Source organism: Lissotriton vulgaris, chromosome 1_1, assembly GCF_964263255.1.
Source record: "Lissotriton vulgaris chromosome 1_1, aLisVul1.2, whole genome shotgun sequence".
Taxonomy (NCBI): Eukaryota; Metazoa; Chordata; class Amphibia; order Caudata; family Salamandridae; genus Lissotriton; species Lissotriton vulgaris.
In genome coordinates this window covers 1,095,499,822-1,095,527,608 of record NC_141685.1, presented here as the reverse complement: position 1 = coordinate 1,095,527,608, position 27,787 = coordinate 1,095,499,822, and the positions used below count along the sequence as shown (strand labels likewise).

Here is a 27,787-nt window from a genome sequence, read left to right as displayed (position 1 = left end):
CCATATACTAAGCCAGCTTCTCACGCTCTCTTTATGGGCTGCCAAGACCACTTACAATGAAAAGAAAAAACAAAAAACAAAGCCTACGGAATAGTTATATACCTAACTGATTATGAGAATAGATACCTTTAATTATCCATTCTTGGGCTAGTCATTTTCACCACAACCTAATTAGGAACAATTTTAAACAATAGAGTTTCTCCAACCGGGCAGCCAAACCAAATAAATCAAATAAAGTTCATGTATATGGTTTAACTATTTCTTTTAATTTAAACCATATTTCTTCATAAGTACTGGTATCTCATATTTAACAAAAATATACACAATTTATACATATATACAAAACCAACAAGATTTATACATTTACACATATGTACAATTTTTTTAGAGCCAAACCAAAGGTTCTTTTGCCCAACTTATTTTACAAAAGGATGTTTATCTACAATCAATCAAAAAAAACATTCCTTCTTTTCTGATCACCAAAACAAAACAATAAAAAAAATCACAAAAAAGAGTGTTCAAGATTAGCAATTTTTAACCTCTATCCATCTAGCACTCCTTATAAATTCTTATTTCATCATCTCGGTCAATTAATACATTTTGTTTCCATGTATGAAATTCCGAAACGCAGTTCTCTACCAAACAGCTTAAGTCAATCCAACTTCTATTCCGGAGTGCCCCAGTTACAGATTTAGGTAGCTGTATAAATTCATCTGGTCAATCCTGAATACTGATCCTCTTTATAAGCAAGCAGAAATCACCGCTTCGCCACACTCCACGGAGACCACTTACAGCTAGCTGCATTTCCACTCTTCTCCACCAGAAGTCAGGCCATCACCCATGTCCCACTGCACCAGAAGCTGGGATTGCCTACAGCTTCAGTTTCACTCTTCGCCACTTCAGACGAGAATGAACCCTCTCTAACTGCAGAGAAGCCGCAGAACTCTCTATAGCGCAGTTCTTCTCTTTACCACTAGAGGGTCTCACTTTACTGTAGGAGACATTGTGAGAGCCATTTCTTTGCACTTTCTTATACTCTTCAGTCAGAGCTCAACAGGGTTTGCACCTGTTGTACATGGAGTTACAGTGAATAGCTTGTTCCTGGGAGAAATAATATCACTCAGCCTGGTATGTACGATATGCTTGCTTCTGGCGTCTGTTAGGTTAATAAAGTGCATGCCTTGCGTTGAGAATTTGTGACCGTATCCCACTTTCTCGCTTGTGTTGACCTAGTATTATTACGCTTACTGGCTTCTGCTTGAAGGCTGATGGTATTTAACTTAATGGCTTGGACCTGGTCTCTTATCACGCTTCCTGGTGCATGAGTTAATAAATTAGAGAGTGGGTTACTACTCCTAGGTAGAATACTACAACACTTGAAAGGTCACAGGGCGCTGGGCAACACCACCACAGGTCAGATTATAAGGGTCCGATTTAGGTTTTCACTTGGCGTCTGACTGACGGGGAGGCAGCAATTCGCCAAATGTGAAGTGGGAGGTGGTTCACTTCCAGGTTTTCACCTTCTGAAGCCTACGTTGTATCTTTTCTGCAGAGACCCGTTTGAAGGGAGGGACGGTGAGGTTCATGTTGTGACAGCTTTCGAGCGCATAACTTGGGAATTTTTTTTAGAAGATAAGGAGGGGTCAAGGCATAGAGGCATTTAAATGCCACATTATACCTTGCCTACTCTACTTTTGGTGGCTTAAAGATGTCTTAAACCTGGAGATGTCATCAGTGTGAACCCGAGGGCTGCGTTCGGGTTAAATTGACCTGCCATGAGACCATTGCCAGAGTCCAGTCAGTGACTCCAACCACCTTTGCAGGATTCAATACCAGTATAGGAGGCTTAAGCTTTCCAAATAAAAAAAGAATCATGTACTATTAACTGTGATTACCTCAGTGCAAATGTGCATACCTGCTGTGAGGCCTCTTCTGGGGGTCATAGGACATTCAGCGAACATTAGTCAGTATCCCTGGTGGGTACTGTCAGCTAGTACGGGTTCCTTAGAGCCAGACATACTGTTGCATTCCAATTGGACAATAGAGCTATCACACTTGTGTACCTGCCTTTTGTAAGGAAAATGAGCCAAGACATCAAGGCTTACTCTAAGAGGTGGCAGAGTCCAGCATGTAAAACTGTGAAGCATAAAATGACTGGGAACTACAGTATCCAGCCACATCACAAACAATATAAAGTCAATCGCACATCATAACCATCCACAGTATACTTTGGCCCTGTGCCAGATACAAAAAAAAGTATTTAATTATATTTAGGATGTAGGGCAGGTGAAACGATAATCGGCAAACAAGCAAGAAGGTTCTAGCAAAGATTCTGCTGAAACTGTTTCATAGCGCTTATATTGTTATAGGAGATAATTAAGATGGCGATATATGGACACAGTTGCCTAATGGTGCGGAGATGACAAGCCTTTTTCAAACTTTAGACTTCTTCAGGTTTTAGTACTTCTTTTATTGTAGTCTTTCTCAGGGTCTAAAGGCGTAGAATGTGACAAAGCAGCAAGGGCACATTTATAAGTCTTCTCTTAGTTCTGATTTCTCAGAGGTCCAGTGTGCAAGGGGGGCCTACTAGGTGGCTTCATGCCTTTGTGCCTGAGAATTTGCTAAATATTTTTATAAATCCCTAATATCCATCACCCAAAAGTGAATTTGGATTTCAAAACATGAATCAGGTGAAGAAACAAAAAAAACATGTTCCCAAGTCAAAGTTCAAGGATCCGGTCAACGGAGCACACTGATGATCAGGGGCTGCTAGACACCGTTCAAGTGTGACCACTAACAGTCCTAACTGGTCCCACAGACATTGAAGCGAGGGCGACTAGTGCTGGAAATGAGGGTGCACCCAAAGAGTCTGATATGTCAGTGCGTGGACTGGTTGCCTGGCTGTTTCTGGGGCTGTTTTATGGTCTTCTGGGCTGTTTCTTTTTTTTACTGTTAATTTCCCCGATTTTAAAATAAACATTACTTGTAGCAAGCTCAAATGCATGCAGTCTTTTATACCTCGCAAAAAACGTATACAGCATTTCTTTATAAGTTCAAAGGTGCACCAATTTGCAAATATTGGCCAGTTTTTTCGTTTCTAATTCACTAATGGGGCCACTTTTATTTTGATGCCTAGGCCAATGTTTACAAGTTGGTGCACTTTTGAACGTATAATGAAATGCTGTATACGTTTTTTGCGAGGTATAAAAGGCTGCATGCATTTGAGCTTGCCACAAGTAATGTTTATTTTTAAATCGGGGAAATTAACAGTACAAAAAAAAGCCCAGAAGATCATAAAACAAACAGCCCTACAAACAGCCAGAAAACCAGCCCACGCACTGACATGTCAGACCAGCCTGTCAGGTACTGCCTTATTGCCCTATAGGTCAGTCCTAGGTTGGTTGATCAGTCCACAGTGTAAAAGGAAGAGCAAAAGGGATGATCCACATAAGTAGTGGAGACCAGACACAAGCATTGAATGGTTTGGGGTTTCTATTCCAGAAACTGAGACATGCCCATGCGGTTATTACACGGTCTCTTGTCACTGGTTTATTACAGTGCCTAACTATAATGGTGTTATTACACAGCGTGCTCTAGTTGTGGTATTACACTACATTCTATCTTTGGTGTTACTCTACTTCTTAAACCTATGCCTGATAATTATGGTTTTATTTCTCTGCCTGCTTTGTTTCTGGTATGATATTATTACACACCCTGGTTTGCACTGGGCACCCATGGCATTTTTTACAGTGTGGTGTCTTATTGGTATTAAATTTGTGATGTTATTATTGACTAACCTTTGAATAGTGTATATCATTGTGGTGCCCAGATTGTGTCTAGTGTTTATGATGGTTTTTCAGTCCCTAGTACAATGATGTAACACTACCTGCCCCTGTATGATCTCCATTCTCTCTCTTGTCCACAGCTCTGCCCGAGCATCCGCTGGACCCCTGTACAAGGGCGTCTGTAAGCAGTTCTCTCGCTCCCAGGGCCACGGATTTATCACACCTGAAAATGGCGGAGATGACATCTTCGTCCACATCTCAGAGTGAGTACTGAGGCAGGAGTGGTGGGTGAGGTGCCCAGGGTGTCTCCCAGCACTGGGGATGGAATGGCTGAAGAGATGGGTGTGAATAAGTTGTCAGCTAGCACAGTGGAGGGACAAGCATGAGAGAGAAGAGTGTTGTAAAGTCTAGGAGTGGCTCCTGAACAATTAGAACATTGTTTAAGGGAGAGAAGACTGCCTATATGTGAACTGGACAGTAAAGCCTCAAAACCGTCCCACCTTCTTCGAAGAATGTGTCACCTCTCAAGACAATCCAAAAAGAAGCAGCTCACTAGCACCGGGGACCTACCATTTTAATCACAGAATATCTGGCCTTACATTGGCAACACATCTTAGCTCCATCTTCAAATCAGCCTTCTTAACCTATAAAGCCATCCACCACAAGACCAAAAAACGCATCCTTTTGTGTAGTTAAAACTTACACGTACTTCCTCCTACCCTTCCCTCTTTCTCTTCCCCCTCTTTTAAAATTGCAAATTGTGAAAATGCATTTATTCTAAGTATAGGTTTAGAAGGTTTAATTGGTCTTGATGATATTCCTATTCTTTTTTTACTACACCTTACTTTGGCTTTTTTTTTACTGATTGACCTCTGTTTATATAATACTGTATTGATGTTTTACTTTGCTTACTATTTCAATAAAGCATTCTAAACTCAAATAAAACTTACACGTAATCCTCAAAAACCCCCAAAGGTCGGGGAAATAAGAAACTCATAACCAATCCTTCGTTAGCTCTGCTACCAGAATCTGGAACATACACCCCTTCCCCTATCTTCTACTACCCTGAATGCAACATCTGTCCTGGATCTGTAAGATTTTAGGAAAACGCTCACGATTCTCCTTGAAAGGCAGTATGTCACCAAGAAGGGGTTTAATCTTAGATTCATGAAGCCACTAGGGGACATTACCATTTTTTGTGCCTTCCAGAAACTTTCTATTTAAATGTATTCAGTTGAATTTGAATGAACATAAGTCTATGTATAGAATGATTTGCACAGTTCCAAAAAGCTACCCTCCAGTTCTAAAGAGGTTCCATGTGTTTATTTGGAGAAAAGTAATTACTTAAGGATTAATCTTGAGTGGTTAATTTTGCAGTAATTAATTTCTAGTCCCTATTTTATGTTTAGACCTGGGCTAGAGGCAGATTCATATTTTTTTGCTACTCATGTTTTCCAAAAAATTAACTATAAAAGTACATACAAATACACATACATGTAGGGTCTTGCGGTCAGTCATTGTCATTCATTGGTGTGTTAATGTGTCATTCCCTCTTTACTTTCGCTGACTACATCATGGAGCAGTGGGTCATACCCCTTCTGTCATTCGTTGTCTTGCACTGTGATATCAACATTTTGCTTGATCACTTGCAAAGCTGACAGAAAAGGGATGCACATCTTGAGTATGAGTGCTTTAGTGACTAGGCTTATGAGCCACATCTTTGTTTCATGTCATTTATTTATGCCATTTTTTTGCATATTTCTTATGTTTTGTAAAATTAAATAAAAACATTGCATGCTTCTGTAGATCAGACGTTTTAGCCTTGCTAATGCTTGTTTTTTTATTTGTTTTGGAGTTATATCAGAGGAGTCGTCCTCATCCAATGTTATTTTGTTTTCACCACCAGTGATGGCGGTGTTGTGAGATATATATATATATATATATATATGATATTCCAAACCAACTCCTCCCAAGGAAAGAGCGGAGGCCACACGGGGGACAGGTTAGAAGGCGCTTTATTGGATTTTAGATGGCATGATGCATTTCGGCCGCACCGGGCCTTCTTCGGATGCCAAAGTATACAGGTGGCTTTAAAACACTTTATTTTATAGGTCCAGCTTCTTTCCCATAGGAGGGAACCCGCTCCGCCCCCTTTCCTTAATGCTTGCTCACCTTCCCATAGCTCGTAGGAACTACAGGTCCCAGGATGCACAGGTGATACAGGTAGATGCTGCAGGGGGGATATACTGTCCCAGTGGATTGGCGGGCTGCTGGTCACAGAACAATGTAAAAGATACCAAATTCCTGCATGTAGTATTGTTCCAGCGTCTTCACTAGTCCCCAAACATCGCTTCAGCCGCTCGTTCCAGGTACCTGGGTAGGCCGAGGCAGGAGTGTAAATATGTCCCGCCCTACGTTTCGCCGCCATCTGGTGTCCATGACAAAGAGTCATGGGACTCGAAACGCGTTATGCCTGGAATCTTTTTAAATAAAAGCATCTTGAAGAGAATTGCTGGTGTGGCTTGGTTTGCGTCGCAGAAGCAGCGCGTGAGCTTTTTTTGGTGTTACAGAAGTGTCTGACACACTTCAGGACCGGGCCCACGACCCACGGGGGAGAGGTGCTCTCTTGTCAGTATCGAGTGACAGAAGCGTGGAGCTTATCTAAAGGGTGCCCCCCGGCTGTGAAAATTAAAGGATGTGAACTTGATGGAAGAGGCCGCTGTGTGTGGCCCACCTCGATGAAGAGAATGGAATTTTGCAGCAGCCAGGGTATGCGGAAGAATTGTCTGAAGCACGGCAATACTCCATGTCCCAGAAAAGATTACAGCAGCATCAGCGGTCGTAAGGCTGTACCTACACATCGTGGCCGAGGTATGGAAATGTCCGTGTTAATGCTTGATAGCACTGGGCTCACGCTGTGAAAAGTAGGGCTTTGCCATCATCGACACTGAAATCCAGTGAATATGGATTGAGGACAGAGAAAGAGCACTCTGGGAACTGAAGTCCCTTTACATTTAAAGGAAATACCTCGAGACATTAATGCAAAGAAAACACTGAAAACTTATAATTTGTGGGTTACTAATAACCATGAAAACACTTACAAGTACTCATCTTTGCATTTCGAACTGTAATGAAATGTTTGAAACATCTAAGAGTGGCGATTGAACTGTCCCTTTAATCTGGAGTAATTTTGGACTTGGTCCCTCTTCAGTGTTTAAAAAGCTACGTTTTTTTAAATCTCTAACGAACCCTCTGATGCTGAAGCAACTGGCATTTGACAAAGAGTCATGGGACTCGAAACGCGTTATGCCTGGAATCTTTTTAAATAAAAGCATCTTGAAGAGAATTGCTGGTGTGGCTTGGTTTGCGTCGCAGAAGCAGCGCGTGAGCTTTTTTTGATATATATATGATATTCCAAACCAACTCCTCCCAAGGAAAGAGCGGAGGCCACACGGGGGTCAGGTTAGAAGGCGCTTTATTGGATTTTAGATGGCATGATGCATTTCGGCCGCACCGGGCCTTCTTCGGATGCCAAAGTATACAGGTGGCTTTAAAACACTTTATTTTATAGGTCCAGCTTCTTTCCCATAGGAGGGAACCCGCTCCGCCCCCTTTCCTTAATGCTTGCTCACCTTCCCATAGCTCGTAGGAACTACAGGTCCCAGGATGCACAGGTGATACAGGTAGATGCTGCAGGGGGGATATACTGTCCCAGTGGATTGGCGGGCTGCTGGTCACAGAACAATGTAAAAGATACCAAATTCCTGCATGTAGTATTGTTCCAGCGTCTTCACTAGTCCCCAAACATCGCTTTAGCCGCTCGTTCCAGGTACCTGGGTAGGCCGAGGCAGGAGTGTAAATATGTCCCGCCCTACGTTTCGCCGCCATCTGGTGTCCTGGATTCTTTGTATATAGGCTGTATATATTGTATATATATTCATATATGGAATTTGTAAATATTTATGCTCCCCCTTATTTAAGATTGCACCTTCTGATTGAATGATGCAATCTTATGTGTACATATATATATTTTTTTCATATAATTTGCACTACTGCACTTTATTTTACGTTGTTACACCGGGACAGCACTTATAAATAAGTCACTATAAGATGGCTGCCATGAATTTGTCAACTATGTTGCCTAAGTCCGTCTTTGACTACAATTCTTATCATGTGATGCATGTATAGTTTAAATGCCTCCATGTAGCACAAAAGAAACTAACATTGAGAAAGCTAGTCGGCGAAACGCGTCTGTCAGTGCAGGGGGGTCTGCACAATAAAGCATTGTTTGCTTTGAAAATCTTCGTGTGCTCTCCATTCTTAGATGTCATGGCGTCTTTTGGTTATATATATATATATATCCAACATATCCCTCCAAAGAGAAAGCAGATGCCAGAGGGGGGTCCTTTAGTGAAACTTTATTACTCCGGTACAAAGATTCAGTGGGGGTAAATGCATTTCGGCGATCTAAGCGCCTTCCTCCGCGCCCTTCACTGAGTGGAATCAGTCAAAGTAATCCAGTAGTCCTGCCCCTCTTATTCAATTTGCTGAGGCCAATACGTTCCTCCCCCAGCAGGTGTGGCTCACCTGTTGGTAGTGGCGGATGAATGTCGGACTCCAACTCCCAGCATGCATAATGCTGATGCATCTGGGTTGGCGGTATGGGGGAAAGTAGTCCAGTGATGACTATTGTATTGTCTTTAGGCAGGCATGGTGAAAAGACCCCACAGCTAGCACCGGAGTTCCAAAGCGCCACCTCGGGTCCCCTCGTTCCACCGCAGCCCATCAGTAAGGTAAGCAGGTATACGGGGGCAGCTGAGTAGCCACACAACGCCCAATTCGAGGCCAAAATACCTCATACCGCATGTGCAGTCCCATACTTCGTGGCGGACACCGGAACATTCGATCCCTCGAAAAAAAGAAAACACTGCGAAGCAGTGCAGTTGCCAGTTTGGTCCGGGTCACTTTGAGCAGCAGGGCCATCTGTACAGCGTCTCTGGCTGGCGCTGAAAATGCAACCAACATCTCCCTCCAAAGAGAAAGCAGAGGCCAGAGGGGGGGGTCCTTTAGTGAAACTTTATTGCTCCGATACAAAGATTCAGTAGCAGCAAATGTGTATGTATATATAAGTGTGTGTGTGTGTATATATATATATATATATATATATATATATATATATATATATATATATATATATATATATATATATATATATATATATATATATATATATATATATATATATATATATATATATATATATATATATATATATATATATAAAAAAGAGTTCCTCCTCAGCTCGCTCTGCGCTCGCAGACACCGCCTCCACGCCAGCAAAAATGAGGTCCGGACCATCAAAGTCAGCAAAATGATGTTTTTATTCAACAGAACCAGCGACGCGCTTCGAGCGAAAAGCCCTTGTTCACGCTACAACATGTTTGGAATAATTATGCTTTTTTTATACTTGCAGTGATGCTGACACCGCCCCCTGGTGGTGTCCACCATAATCACGTGAGCAACAATAAATAGTGAAGAAATACTATCGCTGGTATCATTTTTCGTTTGCTGACAATGCAAAATATGACATACGATTACTGGTTAAATCCAGAAAATAGTTCAATTAAATTTGATAACTACCAGATCTAATATCTTAAAACATATTTCTATATTGCCAAATTAAGTTTCAACTGACATGTGTAGTCATAACCTGTGCAAACATGCATATATCTTATATAGCAGCGAAAGTTAAAGTACAATAATTGTATAAAAAAGTGCATGAGTGAAAAAGAGATATAGTAAAGTGCAAAGATCGCGGGAACATACCATACTACCATAAGAGCAGAGATACACGATAATTCAATATGCATTCACATTATATAGAATATTCAATAAACAATATTCTTCTATTTCAAGTTCTCCAAAGAAGTTCCAGGTAGTAAAAAAAGTTATATCAAAGAAGCTACAAAATGAAAATATGTATAAATAGTACCATATTTCATATATATACACACACCCCCCACACCACAGATTTGATTACGTATAACAAAACACCTAAATATAATACAAAACACCCTATAACCTTAAACTAACTACATTAATCCTAAATATGTACACCTATATAAATACATACATGTCTGTACATCTCTATATATACACATCATTAGTTCTATTCAAAAATATATAAATCTACAAATTCTACACTCAAATTTAATTTACTGTACAATACAAAAATATCATAGGAAAAATCCCAATAAAATCTAGTTCATTGAGTTCTGGAATGATACTGTTTAAATGTAGTAGAAATGCATATTCGAAAGATAACCTAATAAAGTGCATAGTGTACATCAACATAAGTGTATGTCAAACAGAACATCACTAGTTGGCAAAGCAATATCATAGAATATATCTTACGCAAAAATTCTCCTAATAGGAAACCTAACTACGAGTGCATATATTGCCCTCATAAGAAGACTAGAATGGTGAAGACAATTCAGACAAAAAGCTACTCCAAGACAGATTACAAAAAGTGGTGCATTTCCTCAATATTGTTGAGCCCGTTGGGCCAACGACTATCGAGTTCCAATATGAATCTAGATTCTAGTTTTCTGAGCTCTGCTTCACGGTCACCTCCTCTTCTTGAACATGGTACAGCCCCAATCACAAAATAACTGAGGCAATTCAGATCTTTATTATGTACCCGCTTGAAATGTCGTGCGACCGGGTAGGTTGGGTCACTGTGTAGAATGGCCCGCAAATGCTGTAAAATCCGGACGTGCACCTGGAGCTTAGTGCTGCCCACATATCTAAGCCCACAGGTGCACGCCAGAACGTAAACAGCATGGTCTGTCTTGCAGGTATAGTTGCCAATGATGGTCTTGGCAACTGTGCTGAAAGGGGTAAGGTAATGTGTGGTGGTGACTCCGAATTTACAAGCGCTGCAACTGGAGCACTTATAGAATCCTCTAGTAGGGCGTAGCCACGGAATTGTAGTTTTTAATTCAGGGGCTGCCTTATCCAGATAGTTGCCCATAGTTTTAGCTCGTCTAAAGGTTACAGTAGGGGAAGGTGGTAGTCTAGTATTGAGTATGTGATCACTCAAAATAATGGGCCAATTTTTGTTGATGATGGACCTGATTTTTCTATCCTCCTACCTGTAGGTAGTGATCAGACGCGGGCAATCTAATTGGGATTCTGTATCCATAGGGAGTTCATTTTCATATATATATATATACAGAATCCTCGTTCTCCCGCTGCTGTCGTAAAACAAACGAGCGTGGACCCAAGTGAGTGCGTAATTAGTCTTTATTGCATTTGCAAGCATTTGCAAGCATGAAGCGTTTCAGCAGCTCCTTCTGCCTTGATCACATGCCAGTATTAGCTTTGTGACTCACCAAATTTAAAGTGCAAGTGCCCAGTCACATTTTATGCTAAACATTGAAGAAATACTTCTATGAATGTATACATTAATGCATGATGAACTGTTACATTCAAATAAATACCAGTACAAAGATTGAATTGATAAAAGCATGAATGCAAACAGATATGTAAAAAACAAATAAATATTTGTTTTAAGAAAAGAAAAAAACAAAAAGAAAAAATTGGTTTTCTTTTTTTGGAATTCATTGACTTGCTCAATCAAAACATAAATGCATGGTTAAATTTCCAATACCACTTTCTCAAAAAGTCACGGCTTCAATGTGTGTGTGTGTGTGTATATATATATATATATATATATATATATATATATATATATATATATATATATATATATATATATATATATATATATATATATATATATAATATATATATATATACATATATATATATATACATATATATATATATATATATATATTTTTTTTTTTTTTTCTTACATCCGGGACACTCAGGATTTTTTAAGACTGATTGAAGGTATTAAATGGAACAAGATATGCTCCTCATCACCCTGGACATAACTAGTCTATATATGTGTATCAACCATCAAGACGTACTTAAAGCTGCTAAATGGTTCCTAAATAGGAGACAGTTGAAATTTCTGAAACATAACAAGATGCTCCTAGACATGATCACCTTTTGACTAAATAATAACATCTTTACATTTGCAGGTCAACTTTATCAACAACGACACAGGACAGCGATGGGCATGTGCTTAACCCCAGTTACGCAAATCTGTTCGTGGGCTGGTGGGAGAAGCACGTGGCCTGGGGGGAACCCAATGAGCCATGGAACGATAAGATAACTTTCTGGGCGAGATATATAGACGATCTCTTTGTTGTTTGGCGTGGCAGCTGCTACTCGGCTGAGAAGTATGTTTCCTCGCTGAACACCAATGATCTGAATCTTAGATTCACGAGCCACATTAGTAATACCTCTGTGCCCTACTTAGATCTGGAGGTATAGTTTGGAAATTGACACGATTGTTCAGGAAACCCACAGCCGGGAACACCGTCTTACACGCAGGAAGCCACCACCCAAGAAGTCTTATAAAAACATACCATTTGGGGAGCTATTGCGCCTTAATCGTAATTGCACCACCGTCCAGGGCTTCTGACAGGCCAAAGAACAGGCACTGCAAAGATTAAGAGAGAGAGGCTACACTCATGCCGACTTACACCAGGCAGAGGACAGGGTAGAGAAGATCAACAGGGTAGACCTACTAGTAGCGAAGGGACCCAGTAAAACCATACAGGATGGCCCTGTGAGAATGAGAACTAGCTACAATGAGAGGCAGAGTAGTATTCTACAGATCTTCAAAAAGAACTGGCATATGCTGCAAACAGATAACATCCTTAAGAATAACCTTCCTGTATGCCCACTGGTCACTTACCAATGATGTCCTTCATTGGGTGATCATCTCATCCACAGCCACTACAATTTAATCCCTAGGGTTAAAAATCGAATGAGTGTTGTGCATTTTTTCCCCTGTAAACGATGTAAGGCCTGCAAAAACAGCACTAAAAAAACAACACATTTTCAAGGCAGAGCAGGGCCCTAGGCCTGTTAGAACGAGTTCCTTAACTGCAACTCTGATTATACGGTTTACTGCCTAACATGCCCCTGCTCTAAACAATACAATGGGAGCACCATACACCTGACAAAAAAACGAATCCTGGAGCACATGTGTGCTATCACAAACTAAGATGCAACCTATCTTGTTGCTCGCCATTTTGAAAAATGCCATCTGAGCATCCGGGACCTCCTCAAATTCTGCTGTATAGATAAGGTAGAAAAACATGAGAGAGGAGGAGAGAGGAGGAGACAGGGTGCGAAAGCTTCAGATTTTGGAGTCGAAATATATAATCGATCTCCAAACCAAAGCTCCGAAAGGGCTCAACAATGATGAGGAGATGTGGGTGCATTTGGATTCATCAGAGAAGTAGAATATACAAGCTCAATCTACTGTAAATTGAAAGAACATCTTAGTTTCAGGTACCGCACTCCCTTAGGCTTGACATTCTGATTGCCCATTCAGGGCTAAATTATGAACACACAAAAGGGCTATGCTGATATTCATTGTATAGAAACATAAAAAGTAAAAAAAACTTTGTTTTTAGCATATATTCTCTGTATTTACATAATGCCAAACAATTATGTATTGGAAATTATCCATAAATGTGTATACATGAATTTTCTCAACCCTTTAAAAAAAATAGCAACCATGTTTTTAATTATGCACATTTCACTAAGCACTTTTATAAATTCACTTATGTAAATAGCACGTTCAAAGATGGCCCCCATGATTTGTACACTTAATGATGCATGAGACCGTCTTTGATGTTTAGTGACATGATGTATTGTTATTTTAAATACTTTCGTGAAGCACAGGGAACCTGACATTGAGGAAGCCATAAAACGAAATGCGTCTTTCAGGCGGGGCCTACACAATAAAACATCCAGCTTGAATAACTTTCCGTGTGTGTTCTCTGCTTTTGGCTACGAATGGGTTTGCCTCGTTTTTTGAATATATATATATATATATATATATATATATATATATATATCAACAAAAGCCCACACAAGGGAGACAATGGAGCACTCGCAGTTGATGTCAATAATTTATTACTGGCAAACGCGTTTCGGCGAGTCCGCCTTTCTCAATGTCATCATAGTTAATGTTTTATTCGCTCCACATTTATAAACATACGCTGTCCTTTTCTCATTGGACAGTCGACATGTCACAAAATGTGAGCTTAATCCTTCGGTGCTCTGACCTGCAGATGACCTGCATGTCGACGAGCGATGTACTCAGGAGGTCAGCGGCGGTTCTGGCAGGTAAATACTTTTTCCACCAAATGCCACTGCAACTGCCGAACAACTTGATGGGCGGGTGCTCCTTCATGACCTTGGCCGTCACGTAAATATTTTTACCAACAAAAGCCCCACCCGGGTAGACCATGGAGCACTCTTGGTTAATATCAGTAATTTATTATTGGCAAACGCGGTTCGGCGATTCCGCCTTTCTCAATGCCTTCATGGTTAATGTTTTATTCACTCCACATTTATAAACATACACTGTCTTTTTCCCATTGGATTGTGGACATGTCATGATGGAAAGCGGACCACGGGTTAAATACTCCACTGTTCGTTCTCATGTCAACCATCATGGCCTGCCCTTCGTTTTGTAACATCACAGTTAGTGTTTCTACCAAATTGCGCATTCAACTTTAGTAATGAATCTTGGTAAAAACATTTCATGCAGGCAAAAGAAATTTATTTACAGGGCAGTTCCATCACAAAATGTGGGCTCAATCCCTCGCCCTGCCGTGCTCTGACCTGCAGATTAACCGCATTTGTTGAAGCAGGATAGATATCAAGATTTCCATCCACTTTGCAGTGCCGACCTTGTGTTGACGAGCGCTGTATTCAAGAGGTCAGTGGCGGTTGTGGCAGTTAAATACTTTTTCCACCAAATGCCACTGCAACTGCCGAACAACTAGATGGGCGGCTGCTCCTTCATGACCGTGGCCGTCACGTAAATATTTTCACCTACAAAAGCCCCCACCAGGGAGACAATGGAGCACTTGAGGTTAATATCAATAATTTATTACTCCAGTATTGGAACTTTCATAGATTCCCATGCTTGAATCATTCCCCGTTGTTGAGATGGGAGTCCCGGGTACATATAATAGCAATAGAAACCATTACAAAAGAAGAAACAAGGCCTAGGCACATTCTAGTTTTGTAACATATCCACCTCTTTTTGTAAAAGAGACCAAATAAAGTGAACAACCAATCAGATTAGCCTTACCCTTTAGAACCTTCCTGAGAGAATCTCAGACCCTCAGATTTTCTACCGCACTTTGTACAAGGGCGTCTCCACTTAGCTCTGCTCAGTTTTTTCCTGTCAACTTTATTTCTACAGTGTTTTCACCTGTTTTTCTATGAGAACTGCTTGGACTTGGTGTCAAGATGTCTGATAAAGAGAAGAAAGCCCTTTTTAAAACGTGTGAAACAAGCACAAGGATTGTATTTTCTGTCTGTACCCAGACCATAAGGCAGCAGACTGTAAGATATGCTGCACCTTTTCAACGAAGACTTTGCGATACCGTGAGGGGCGTCTCTTGACCTGGCTCCAGAATCTCAAGTAAAGGAAGGAGCCAGTCTCCAGTAATAAAGATGAGGCCTCCTCCGCTATATCTTATAGGAGGTCTGTAAAGAGGGGGAGGTCTTCTCCTTCACCTTCTAAAGACTGTCCCAGTAAAGCCTTGAAAAAGACTTCTCATAGGTCTGAAAGGCGTAGGCCTAGTGAATCTCCTCACTGAGGTTTAAAGGAGAGGGAAGGACTGTCGGCAGGAGTGGCATCAGAGAGGAAGTCCAGCTCAGTTCCTCCATCTTCTCCTCCAGCGGCTCCAAAAGCCTTCAAAAAGCCCTCATCTCTCTCTTCTGATGGTAAGCCTGTGAAGACGTCAAAGGTACTGTCAAAGGCCTCTGCTCCTCCAGTTCTGGCTCAGTCGAAGGTTATTTCCTCGTCATCTACGCTGCAGGGTCCAGCGCGCAGCTTCGCATCCAATGATAACTTTGTCTTCGACAATGGTGTGAACGACGTCGACTAGGATGACGACGGCGGTGGTGACGACTGCAACTACGTCTACCACAACAACGATGACTGCAGCATCTGCTGCTGTGGTGATGACGATAACGACGACGTCTCCATTGATGGCGTTCATGTTTTTGTCGATGACTCTAACATCATCGTTGACTACCTAGTCGACGCGGGAAAAAATTGCAATTACAATCAGGAAGCGCCAGATTACCCCTTAGATGACTTCCCCTAGGAAGGTGAAACCTCTACCACCTGCACTTCTCCTTGAAGAGGAGGGATCTGAGGAGGATGACAGACCATATGGCTATGCGAATAGCCCTTCTCAATTGCACATTAAGTGCCAGGACACAGACTCAGAGGGAGAATACTTGGTAGAGCAGCAGTATGATCCTCCCTTAGGTTATCAAGAGGTCGACCAACAGCAGATGGTCTCTATGCCTTCCTCATTACTAGCGGGCTTACAATTCATGCTTATGGACTATAGACGGAGATTCCCAACACAATCTCCGATTCCAGTTGGGGTGCCAGTTACAGCTGTTCCGACTACACTGCTTTCTACCCCTCAATTGCCACTGTCTCCACCACTGCCCGTGGCTCCTGATGCGCCACCAATCGTCACTCTCATCCAGGATGATTCCTCGGATGAGGACCAGGACAACGGTACTATTCCAGATCCAGACACTGAGTTGTAGGACTGTCATCTCGGCTTCGCCTTCACCAGCGCTGGTGGATAATTTGATGGACAGGGCTGGCAAGAGATTTGAACTGCCCATGCCCGCGGTGCAGTCTGAATGTTACCTTTATGACTTCAAGGAGCCTTATAAATAATCAGCTTGGACCATTCCTATAGTTGGGACGAAGGTCGAGGATCTCAAAGTGATGAGAAATCCAGCCACGGTTATTCCAGTACTACCTCGCCTTGAAAAGAAATATAAAGGTCCAAAACAAAATCTTGGATCTTCCTTTGATGGGGAGGTGCTCTTTGGGAAGCATATTGATGATGTGCTCCAGGACAATAAGAAAGACACAGAGACCGCAAAATCCTTAGGGACTCTGCAATACTGCAAGGTCTCCTTTATTGGGGCCAGAGGCAGAGGGAATTCTACCTACAGAAGGGGATACCAGCAACAACGGTATTCTTCATATGGATCAAACTCTCAATCTCACCACCTGCATTATAACCAGGGGCAAAATCAATCATCCTCTTTCTCTAGATCAAACAACAGAGGACGACAAGGACGCCAGGGGAAGGACTCCTCTAAGCGTCAATAGCGGCTTGATGGCTCTTACTCCTGTCCCTTCATCTCCTGTAACACCAGTGGGAGGCAGAATCTCAAATTACTTCCACAACTGGCAGCAAATAACATTGAATCGTTGGGTTCTGAAAAACGTTCAATACGGCCATACTCTGGAATTTGTCCTTGCACCACCTTCCAAGCCCCCTCACACCAACGTGTCAAAACATCTTCGTCTCCTACATTTGGAAGTCCATCAAATGCTCTTGAAAGGGGTGATAAAGGCGGTTCTTCGCTCTCAGCTTGGTTCTTCCTGGTTCGAAACACCTTAGAAAAGTGGCACCTTATTCTAGATCTGAGGGAGCTCAACAACTATCTCATCAAACAATCATTTCAAATGGTTTCACAGCAGGACATCCTTCGTCTTCTCAACTCAGGAGATTACATGGCCACATTGGATCTAGAGGACACATACTTTCATGTGCCCATCCATACAGCCCACAGGAAGTTCCTTCGCTTCACAGTAGCCAAGAGCCACTTTCAGTTCAAAGTCCTGCCCTTTTGGGCTCAGATCTGCTTTACGGATCTTTACAAAAGTACAAGCTCATGTGGCAGCTTTTCTGCGAAAGCAGCAGCATCAGGTTTTCCCTTACCTGGACGACTGGTTGATGAATGCTTCTTCCAAGCACGCGGCATAGGAATCAGTCGCGACGTGCAGACACCTTTTCGATAATTTCGATCTTACTCTCAACACGGAAAAGTCTACAATGTGTCCATCCAGAACAGCCCGGTTCATGGGAGCCATACCCTCAACAAGGCCTTTCTGACCCTGGAGAGACAAGAAAAGCTGATGGCCATGGCCCGTCTACTGTTAAGAAGGCAGTCCCTTTCCGTTTACCTCTACAAGTCCCTCCTGGGGTCCATTTCTTCCTGCATTCCTCTAATTCCTCACTGCAGGTTACGGATGCGCCCTCTCCAGGAGGAGTTGGACTTGCAGTGGCTCCAAGTCGACGGGTCCTTCGAAGACAAGATCTTCGTTACCGTGTCCGAGGGCCACCGCAGCATGGTGTACAAACGAGGGAAACATTTCTCAGGGCATCTCCTTCAGGATCACCCCAGCTCCTCAGATAACTATGGATGCCTCGCTGGAGGGCTGGGAAGCTGTCTTGCAAGACCTTCACGTAAGTGGCTGTTGGTTAACCCAACATAGTCTTCTACATATCAATCTGCTGGAGCTCAGAGCAATTCGCCTGACCTTACAGGCTTTTCTCCCGCGGATAGAGCAGTCTGCAGTCTTAGTACGAACAGGCAATGCGATGGCCAGGCATTACATAAACAAAGAGGGCGGCACCAGGTCTCGCCTTTTGTCAAAGGAAGCTCAGACAGTTTGGGAATGGGCGATCCAGCATGGGATATCGCTAACAGCGGAGCATCTTCCAGGTGTTCTCAACGAGACGGTGGGCATGCTGAGCAGACTAAAATCAGTCGGCCACGAATGGGAACTGGACCAGTCCACCCTGGATCAGGTTATTCGCCTATGGGGCAGGCCGTCCATAGACTTCTTTGCCACGCAGGAGAACCAGAAATGCCGATCTTACGCAATTAGGCTTCACCTTCCGGGATCATTGGGGAATGCGCTTTCGATGGCCTGGTCAGTGCCTTTGTTTACCCTTTTCCCCCCATTCTGCTGATCCCCAGGCTTCTCAGGAAGCTCAAGACGGAACCTTGCAAGATGATTATGATAGCTCCTGCGTGGTCCCGCCAATTTTGGTTCACAGAGCTGCATCTCCTCCCCCTGGACCGTCCACTTCCTTTGCAGCCGATTCCTTAGCTGCTGACAATGTCCCCCCCAGGGCCAAGTCTGGCATCTGGAACCTCGATCCCTGCAGCTATCAGCATGGCTCCTGAGCACCGAGAATTTCTTGGTTTGACACTTTCGGCAGAATGCAGAGATGTACTTTCTCAGGCACAAGCTCCAAGTACCAACAAGACATACTGGTTAAAGTGGAAGCGTTTCTGCCTTTGGTGCCAGCAGGAGGGTATTCATCCTTTGTCTACTGCACCGCATGAAGTTCTTCCTTACATTCGTTTGTTAGCGAAAGCAGGGTTGGCTCACTTATCCATCAAGGACCATCTTGCTGCCATCTCTCACCTCAGACGCACATCTTCTGGTCCTTCCCTCTGGTCGGCAAGGATTATTAAGCAGTTTCTCAAGGGCCTTTTTAGAATTTCCCTCCAGTCAAGCCTCTGCATCCTCTTTGGCACTTTAACTTGCTTCTCACCCAGCTCAAGAAGCATCCCTTGGAACCTATTCATCAGGCGGATTTGAAATTTCTCTCCTGGCAGGTGGCTCTTCTGCTAGCTTTGACTTCGGCTGGGAGAGTAGGTGAATTACAGGCTCTCACCATTCAGGAACCTTTTCTCCAATTATTTAAAAAGGGGACCGTGACAATCCGTACCAACCCAAAGTTCATACCGAAAGTGCCTTCAGACTTTCATTTGAACGAGCCGGTCATACTCAAAACTTTTTTTCCCTCAAACTACTACTCCGGCAGAAAAAGCACTCCATTCACTGGACATTCATAGGTGCTTAAAATTCTATCTTCAACGAACTAAGGACTTCAGGAAGTCTCCTCAACTATTTGTGTCTTTCAGCACCCCTAGTAAGGGTTTACCCCTTTCCAAGCAGGGGATTGCTCGTTGGATTACCAGCGATATCCAGTATTGTCACACAGCAGCAGGCACACCCCTTGAAGGTCCTGTCCGTGCTCACTCCACATGGGCGATTTCTTCTTCGACAGCCCTCTTTGCTGGAGTTCATATCCAGGATATCTTCAGAGCAGCAACCTGGAGCAGTACTCCTACATATAAAAAGCATTGCTGCCTGGATTCTTCAACACAGAGCGACACGGCAGTGGGCCAGGCAGTCCTGAGGAACCTCTTTCATTAAGTGGTGAGCTTTCCCTTTCTATCCTCCTTCCGTTTTTCTGCTTCTGTTCTTTGCACATTTTTTTAAGTTCATTTGCTTATTTCGTCCTTTTTTCCTTATGTTTACAATGTGTTTAATTGTCATTGACTGTTGATTGAAATGATTAATAATGAATGAATAAGGAATCAAGGTTCAAAATATGTGCTCATAACTGCTAGCTACTCTGATTCAAGCATGGGAATCTATGAAAGTTCCAATACTGGAGTAAGAAAATAAGTTACTTACCTGTAACTTTGGTTCTCCGGCATTGGAAACTTTCATATATTCCTATGCGACCCACCCGCCTCCCCTGGGAAAGTTCAGCCTTCAGAAGCTTCAGTTATAGTATTTCACTATGGCTACGAAAATATGAGGGTCTGAGATTCTCTCAGGAAGGTTCTAGAGGGTGAGGCTAATCTGATTGGTTGTTCACTTTATTGGGTCTCATACAAAAAGAGGTGGATATGTTACAAAACTAGAATGGGCCTAGGCCTAGTTTCTTTTTTTGTAATGGTTTCTATTGTTATTTTATGTGTACCAGGGATTCCCACCTTGACGTCGGGGAATGATTAAAGCATGGGAATCTATGAAAGTTTCCAATTCTGGAGTACCACAGTTACAGGTAAGGTAACTTGTTTCCTTAATGGCAAAGGTGTTTCGGCGATTCCGCCTTTCTCAGTGCCGTCATGTTTTATTCGCTCAACATTTATAAACATACATTGTCCTTTTCCCTTTGGACAGTCGACATGTTGCGTTTGGAAAGCGGACTACGGGTTAATTACTCCACTGTTTGTACCCGTGTCCGCCAGCATGGCCTGTCCTTCCTTTTGTAACATCACAGTAAGTAGTTTCTGCCAAATTGTGAAACATCGTTTGCGCAGCTGGCCACCTGCATTTAACCCTTGCTGCACACAGCTGAAGGCCATGCATAATGCGGGGAGGCTGCAGCTGATACAGACGAAGGCATTATAATTTACCACCACACCTTCCACACACTCATCAACTATGTATACACAGCCATCAGAAAAACACTTTCACCTTTCTGAGTTAATAGGACGTTAAAGAAAAAACACCCCTTGAATTTCCCTAGTTTGTGCAAGCCCCGGAAACCATAAATCACACCTGCCATGCAAACCATAGCTCACAACGTTTTTTAATAAGTGGGAGATTAAATAAAAATAGAATTACACACACCCCGCATACACACATTACCTTCACCCCCTTTTTTATGGGCGACCCCTGTAAATACACCCCTTTTCATTCCGTTTTCCCGTTACCTAGTTTATTTATGATCTTTTTATTGTTGTCACTCACCAGGTTATTTAATATTTAAATTGAATTGCCTCCAAATGTTTGTGTCCTGAAGTAATTAAACCGAAACTAACACATCATTGTCAAAACCCATCCATTTGATGAGCACCTTTGAGTAAAGATTGCTAAATTCCTATTCTGTTATATGTATATCTGTTGTTGTACTTGTGAATCTTTTAAGACAATGTGTTTGGAAGCGTTTGCACAACTCTTGCACTGTTATAAGTCTTGTCTGGTAAACGACCCCCTCCCCCCAATCTTTTTGTTTGAACGAGTTCTAAGTGTGCATGATAGGCAGCATCCATAATTGTTGTCCAAACAATACAACTGTTTCTGCCATTCGTTCACTTGTTAAAGAATATGTGGCTGTGTTTCTGCACAAAGCTCGCATGGTAAAATCTAGCTTTACCATGACACTGCCTAAATAGTTATGTTGACTTGCTTCAGTACAGCTGTCACTCTGCTCTGTACTTTACCTGTATGTCACCATCATACAGTGATACTCCTTGATGCTGTTATACTGTGGTTAGCTGTTTGAAGAGACCAAGGCTACTGGTGCTCTACAAAATCTCCTAATTTAATCAAATTATGATTACATGCTTCTGTTTTGTACTCACTCCATTTCATGCATTGCCCACATGCGAACAACTACTCCTGCTGCGAAGTCCTTTAACCTTAGTTTGGATATTCATTTGCTTCTGAATTTATGTGTTTACTTCTTGGTTTTAAATAATTGTGTTGACTTCCTTCTGTAAAGCGTGCCAAAGCATTACAGCAAACAAACGATAGACGGAATGCTGACAATGCAAACATTCTCCCCCAGTCAAAAGATCTGGGTTAAATCCATCGTTCATTTGCTCTCCATGCCACCCCAGTTTAGACCCAGCCATATGCAAATCAGTCTTGACTCAGTGCCTCATGGGAACAGTCCAGACTGTACTGCCAAGTCCTCCCTGGACGTTAAACAAGCATCCTGGTACCGGTTTCAGGGTATGTCACCCTTCTTCAGCCAGGCTAGCTTGAATCCAGTGGCACAGTGAGCAAGGGACCCGCGTCTGGGCATACCCATCCCACTTAGGGCGAAAAGTGTTACTGCAAACAAAAGATGGACGAAATGCTGACAATGCAAACATGCTCCCCCAGTCAAAAGATTTAGGTTAAATCCATTGTTCTTTTGCTCACCATGCCACCCCAGTTTAGAACTAGCCATATGCAAATCAGTCTTGACCCTGTGCCTCATGGGAAGAGTCCAGACCGCACTGCTAAGCCAAGTCAAGCGAGCCAAAGCATGAAATTGCTTGAGTTACTATCAACAAAATTGTACCAATAAACACAAAAACATGGTCTCTTATTGAAGTGTGGTTGATAATACTTTCCCTCTCTACGAACGGTCATTGACTGACTAATCCTGTAACCACGTCTTTGAAAGAAAACTGCTGATCTTTTAATCTATTGTCGATAGTCTTTCTTCTCTTCTATCCCAATGATAGGATGGCTAGACTGTCCATCCCGTCCTTGTGACTTATTAGTAGTGGATCTTCTCTCCTGTCTTACTGACATGTAGTTAGATAACAGACAGTCCATCTCTGCAGAATGGTATTGTGAATTTGTCCTCTTATGTCTGGTTGTTGTAGGGCATGGTCTATTATTGACTGTTTTCCCTCCTGTCTCAGTCACTTGTGGTTGGATAGCTAGACTGCTCATCTAAATGAACTGTTATTGACACTCTGTCCTATCACCTTTCTCATTGGTGTGGTTGTATGTCTAGCTTTTCCATCTCCATGACTTGCATTGACAGTCTCCGCTCCTGTCTGGCTAATTTGTATGTGGATAGATAGACTCTCCAACTCCATGTTCTGTTATTGACAGCCTATCCTCTTTAACTGACGTGGTGAGATGGGTAGACTTCCTATACCTTTTAACGGTTATTGGCAATCTACCTGCTCTCCTGTCTCAGGGAAATGGTTGGTTGGATAAATTGCTTATCTTTGTGGTTTCTTACTGACACCAATGGCTATCCTATCTGGTTGACATGTGGTGAGATGGCAAAGCTGCCCACTTATATGGTCTGCTATTGGCATGCAATCATTTGATCTCTCAGGGTTTGATTGAGACCTTGCTAAGAAAGTATTCTTATTAGGACAGCAGACATCTCTACTCCATTCGCCCACCCACTAATGTTCTTCATTCCATTCACTGTGCAGTGTAGTTGAAGGTAGCAGTCAAAGGTTGAACAGCATTAGTTCAAGAGTCTGAGTTTGCAGTGTGGAGACGGGACGCCTATGTAATGTTGACCACAGGGTAGTACATTTTAATTTTCAGTGAAAAATGTGATGTTAAATACTTGAAGTTTTAAAAATATTTTTAAAACTGTCTGTATATCATACATATTCAGTTTATTACTGATTCATTAACCATACTTAGCGATATCTATTTTCATTAATAGTAACTCAGTACTTGATATTTTCATTACTCTGATCATTTTATTAGATATAACAAAGTAATCTAATATAATTAGTGTATTGTGCATTTATATTTCAATACTATATTTTATAAAGTGTAAATAAACAATTGTTTAATTTTTCAATATATTTGTTTTACTGCATTTAATTTTTCAAATTAAGAGGTCCTTATTTGGTGCAATGTAATATATTAAGGCATGTTAAAATTTAGTTCGTTGCAACTTGTTAATTCATTTGAAGTTCTCTAAATTGAATAACTGATTTATTTTATTCAATTGTGTTGATTTTTTTTCCCTTTTTCACTCTGCCTTGCTTTAGTTTAGATATTTGTAGTTAATGCTCTTGTTATTTATTGTTGTATTTAAAACATGTTTATTGTTATTTATATTTTATGTAACAATTTTATTTACTGGCATATTTTAATTCATTTCCATTAATTTAACGTACATGCTTTTTTAAAATTAACTTAAATAAATGACTTTATCTGTGACTAACTGAATGTATTTCAATTTGCTCACTTATTAAACATTTGACATTGTAATTAATTTAAAATAATGCCTTCTCCATTATTTTACCTTGCCAGCATCGAGGGGGAGTATGTTCCAGTAGAAGGCGATGAAGTGTCCTACAAAATGTGCCCGGTGCCCCCCAAAAACCTCAAGTTCCAGGCGATCGATGTGGTTATAACTCATCTCTCCCCACACTCCAAGCATGAGACGTGGTCAGGCCAGGTCATCGGCTCTGGGTGACAATTCCCAGTAGCACCCCCTCAAGCAAAGTGGAGGGAAAGCCGCAGCAAGAGAGAACCAGATGGATAATTCTGAATGGTTGGCCGAGTAACACCAGAGTGTGAAGTCAAACCCAACCCTTCTTCAATTTATTGTGTTTTGGGTGATGCTGATCCTTTTTTGTGGGCCTCTCTTGGGGTCATTCATGCATTTCCTAGAATCTCCAGGCTCAAAAGCTGTAAAGTTATTTTTTTCCCCTGCTTTGAGAATTTTACAGTTTTTTTTTCTTCATTTTATTGGTCTGCAAATCTGTCCTGTGATGTTTGTTCGCATCATGTGGGAACCAAGAGCACTTATCTCCATTGGATTGTAGGAAGAGACCAAAAGGAATGCTGAGGTTGCAAAATGTGTTTTTATTACCAACACAGAAATGCTTCAGTCTGGGGGAGTTTGGCTGGGATGTCAATTGTCAAATGATTATTTGGTTCAGGTAGATTTAAAGCAGAGAAGATAGACAATATCCGCACGCATACACTGAATTGTGAGTGTTAAGCATTTTAATAGTTTTTGTCTACGTGAGTTTCTTAGCCAGACTTCCTAAAAGTTCTGCTGATCGGAAGATAAGGTGCAATGGGCTTGGTTTGCATGCAAAATTGGAAATGCCAGATGCTTCAAAAGAAATGACTGTACGGGAAGTCTTAATGCGCTCACATCAATAGGCTGAATATGAATGGGCACATTATTTGTTCGTTTTACTATTGATAAAAGTAATGTCCGAGCATTGTTTTAATTGGTTATTCCTCTTTTCCCAGCCTTCCTTCCTGAAAATACTAGTCTGTTTGGTCAGAGAATGTAATTCCTAATCCACACAGGGTAGCCATCTTTGTTTCCCAGTTTTTAAGTAACTGTTCATTGCTTGGTGCACAAAGGACATTTAGGCCTCACCATTTTTTGTACTAGTGCACTTTCTTCCATAAACCTGTCAGTTAACTGCTGATTTGTTTTGGGCACCTTAATTTCTTGTTTTCTTAGAGGTGATGTGGCGAACCTGCCAGAGCATGTGACGGGAGGAGCTAAGGGTAGCTCGCTGTAAAATGCGCTGTGTTTTTTTGTTTAACCTTCTAAAATGTGTTTTGTCTGCACAAACAACGCCACGTTGACTCTTCCCAATCACACGGAAGGGCTGTGCAAATTAATGAAAAATTGAACAAATAGTTCTGATAAGCAGGTGCTTCCTGCCCTTCTATTGATGTTCTGTTATTCTGCTGTCTCAAAGTATGTCCATTTCCGGGAACCAACTTGGTATAGGGGCATTGGAAGGCAAACATTCTAAATTCTGTTGGCAGCCCTGCTGTCTCCCAGAGATGTCACACAATATACAGAGTACTTTCTGTACCAGAGGCATACCACCTTCTGAGGGGGAAGTTAAGGGGCTGTGATGCTTACTGCCTAAACGATGTCAATGTGATTGACTGCTGCACCTTGAGGAGGTATACACCCAGCTCATGTTTCTAAAGGTCTGACCGCCCATGAGGCCCACTATTGTAGCTTGGGGGCACTGAGGTTGCCTAGAATTGCTTGTTGCACATTGTACCCTTGCTCAGCCACATTCGCTAAATGGTACATAAAAAAACGGGCGGTCTTAAAAAATATGGTCTTCTTTTTCTTGCATAGGGGTGGGCCATGCTAGAACTGTCTCTATTGTACTTTGCTGCAGGATTTGCATTTCTATTTCTTCGCAGCAGACATGGACAACCAAGTGTATTGCGCATGGCTTCGAAAAGATGTTTTTAGTTCAACTTTAGCCAAGTCATCCTATGGCCTTTGGTGCTGAGTTGTGGAACTATCGCTAGACGCTCTTACAGTTCCCCCTGCATTGAGACGAGATGGGACTCTGCCATTCGATGGTGGGAAGTGGAAATGCAGGTATAAGCGGAGTTGTAGTTAATATCTGCAATGGGGAGTTGTTATACTGTACCAGGATGTGGAACTGCGTCTGTGAAGGATCAGATAGCTCCTCCTGGAATGCGGGCGATGTCAGTGTCTAGGTACTGGAACGTAAAGCTGCAGCTACAGAGAATCTCACAGTTCTGTTGCTGATGTGTTAGGCTTCACACCACAATCGTTGGAAGGGGTGGGTCATCGAAAAAAATGTTAGATTCCCCTTCTGGTGGCAGCAAGACTATTTGTCAATCTTACCTTGTCGTTGACCAAAGTCTCTGGCCAAAATAGGAGAGTCTCGGACAACCCCACAAGCAAATGTGTTAGCAGGTGTAGCACTGAAAACTGATTTGATTTCCTAATCCAGAGACTGCGGTAGTGTGTAGAGACAAGAGATACAAGGAGTAAAATAAGACATCCCCTTCAGCACTGTAACCTCACCAACTGATGTCTAGAGACAGACCATCTGAGATCAGAACATATTGGGCAAAGGAGAGGGATCTGAGTCTTGAAAAATGTGTCTTTGTGCGTGGCCGCTGGTGTTCTTCAAGTCTTCAGACTTTGTGTTTCATTGTAAGTTGGCAATAATAAAAGACAATGCAATACACCATGCCTCCTGCTGCATTGTTTCTTCTGTGTTAAATCTGTACTGTCTTTGAAGTTCCTAACTTAAATTGAGTCTATGCCGTTCCAAATCGATGTTGTCTGCCTCTTTGAAGAACTTATCAATGAGTGTGGGACTAAATAAAGTAAAGGCTGCATTACGTGCCGTCACTGTCTTTTGAGATGACATATTAAGAACAATTTCTGCCAGCTTCCATTTTAGCTGAGGCTTCATTCACAGTACATGCCATTTCTGTCATGTGAAGGGTTCACGTTCACTGCTGCGCACTCTGTTGGGATACAAATGTTCCTTGCATGATAAACAGTAGTGTATCCCTGCCCTGAGTGACCCAACTGCATGTGATATCTGGTACTCTGACGTTTTGTGGTCCAACTCCCATGCTAGTGAAGTCTGCAGGCTGAGGTCCAGGCCTTTCCTTTGAATCTGAGGTCCAGATCCTGGGACCTGGAGGGGCATATCAAGCATGCTCTCTAGCTGACATGGGGATACTGTCCATGTTGGTGGTCGACATCAAGCGCTGATGGCAGTATACTGTTATAAATCTAGCACTGAAAATAATGATTTCTCTGATTCAAGTAGGAGTGTGGCACCATCTGGTCCCACTCCTGTGAAGCTCTGCTTGTAGAAGACACCCAGACCATAGCATTGACATCCTGTGAGCATGTTGAGTGTGTGTTGTATAA

General features: G+C 42.1%; 1 protein-coding gene across 4 annotated transcripts in view; it reads left to right on the top strand.

Moving 5' to 3' along the window:
- Window positions 1-27,086, top strand: part of CSDC2 (cold shock domain containing C2) — a 186,191-nt gene extending 159,105 nt beyond the window's left edge. For all 4 annotated transcript variants that reach the window (XM_086963507.1, XM_086963503.1, XM_086963504.1 and 1 more), the window contains exons 3-4: window positions 3,926-4,048; window positions 24,394-27,086. In XM_086963507.1, the coding sequence (XP_086819633.1) occupies window positions 3,926-4,048; window positions 24,394-24,559 (289 nt within the window). In that variant the 3' untranslated portion in view covers window positions 24,560-27,086. The remainder of the gene's footprint in view (window positions 1-3,925; window positions 4,049-24,393) is intronic.
- The last annotated feature ends 701 nt before the right edge of the window (window positions 27,087-27,787 follow it).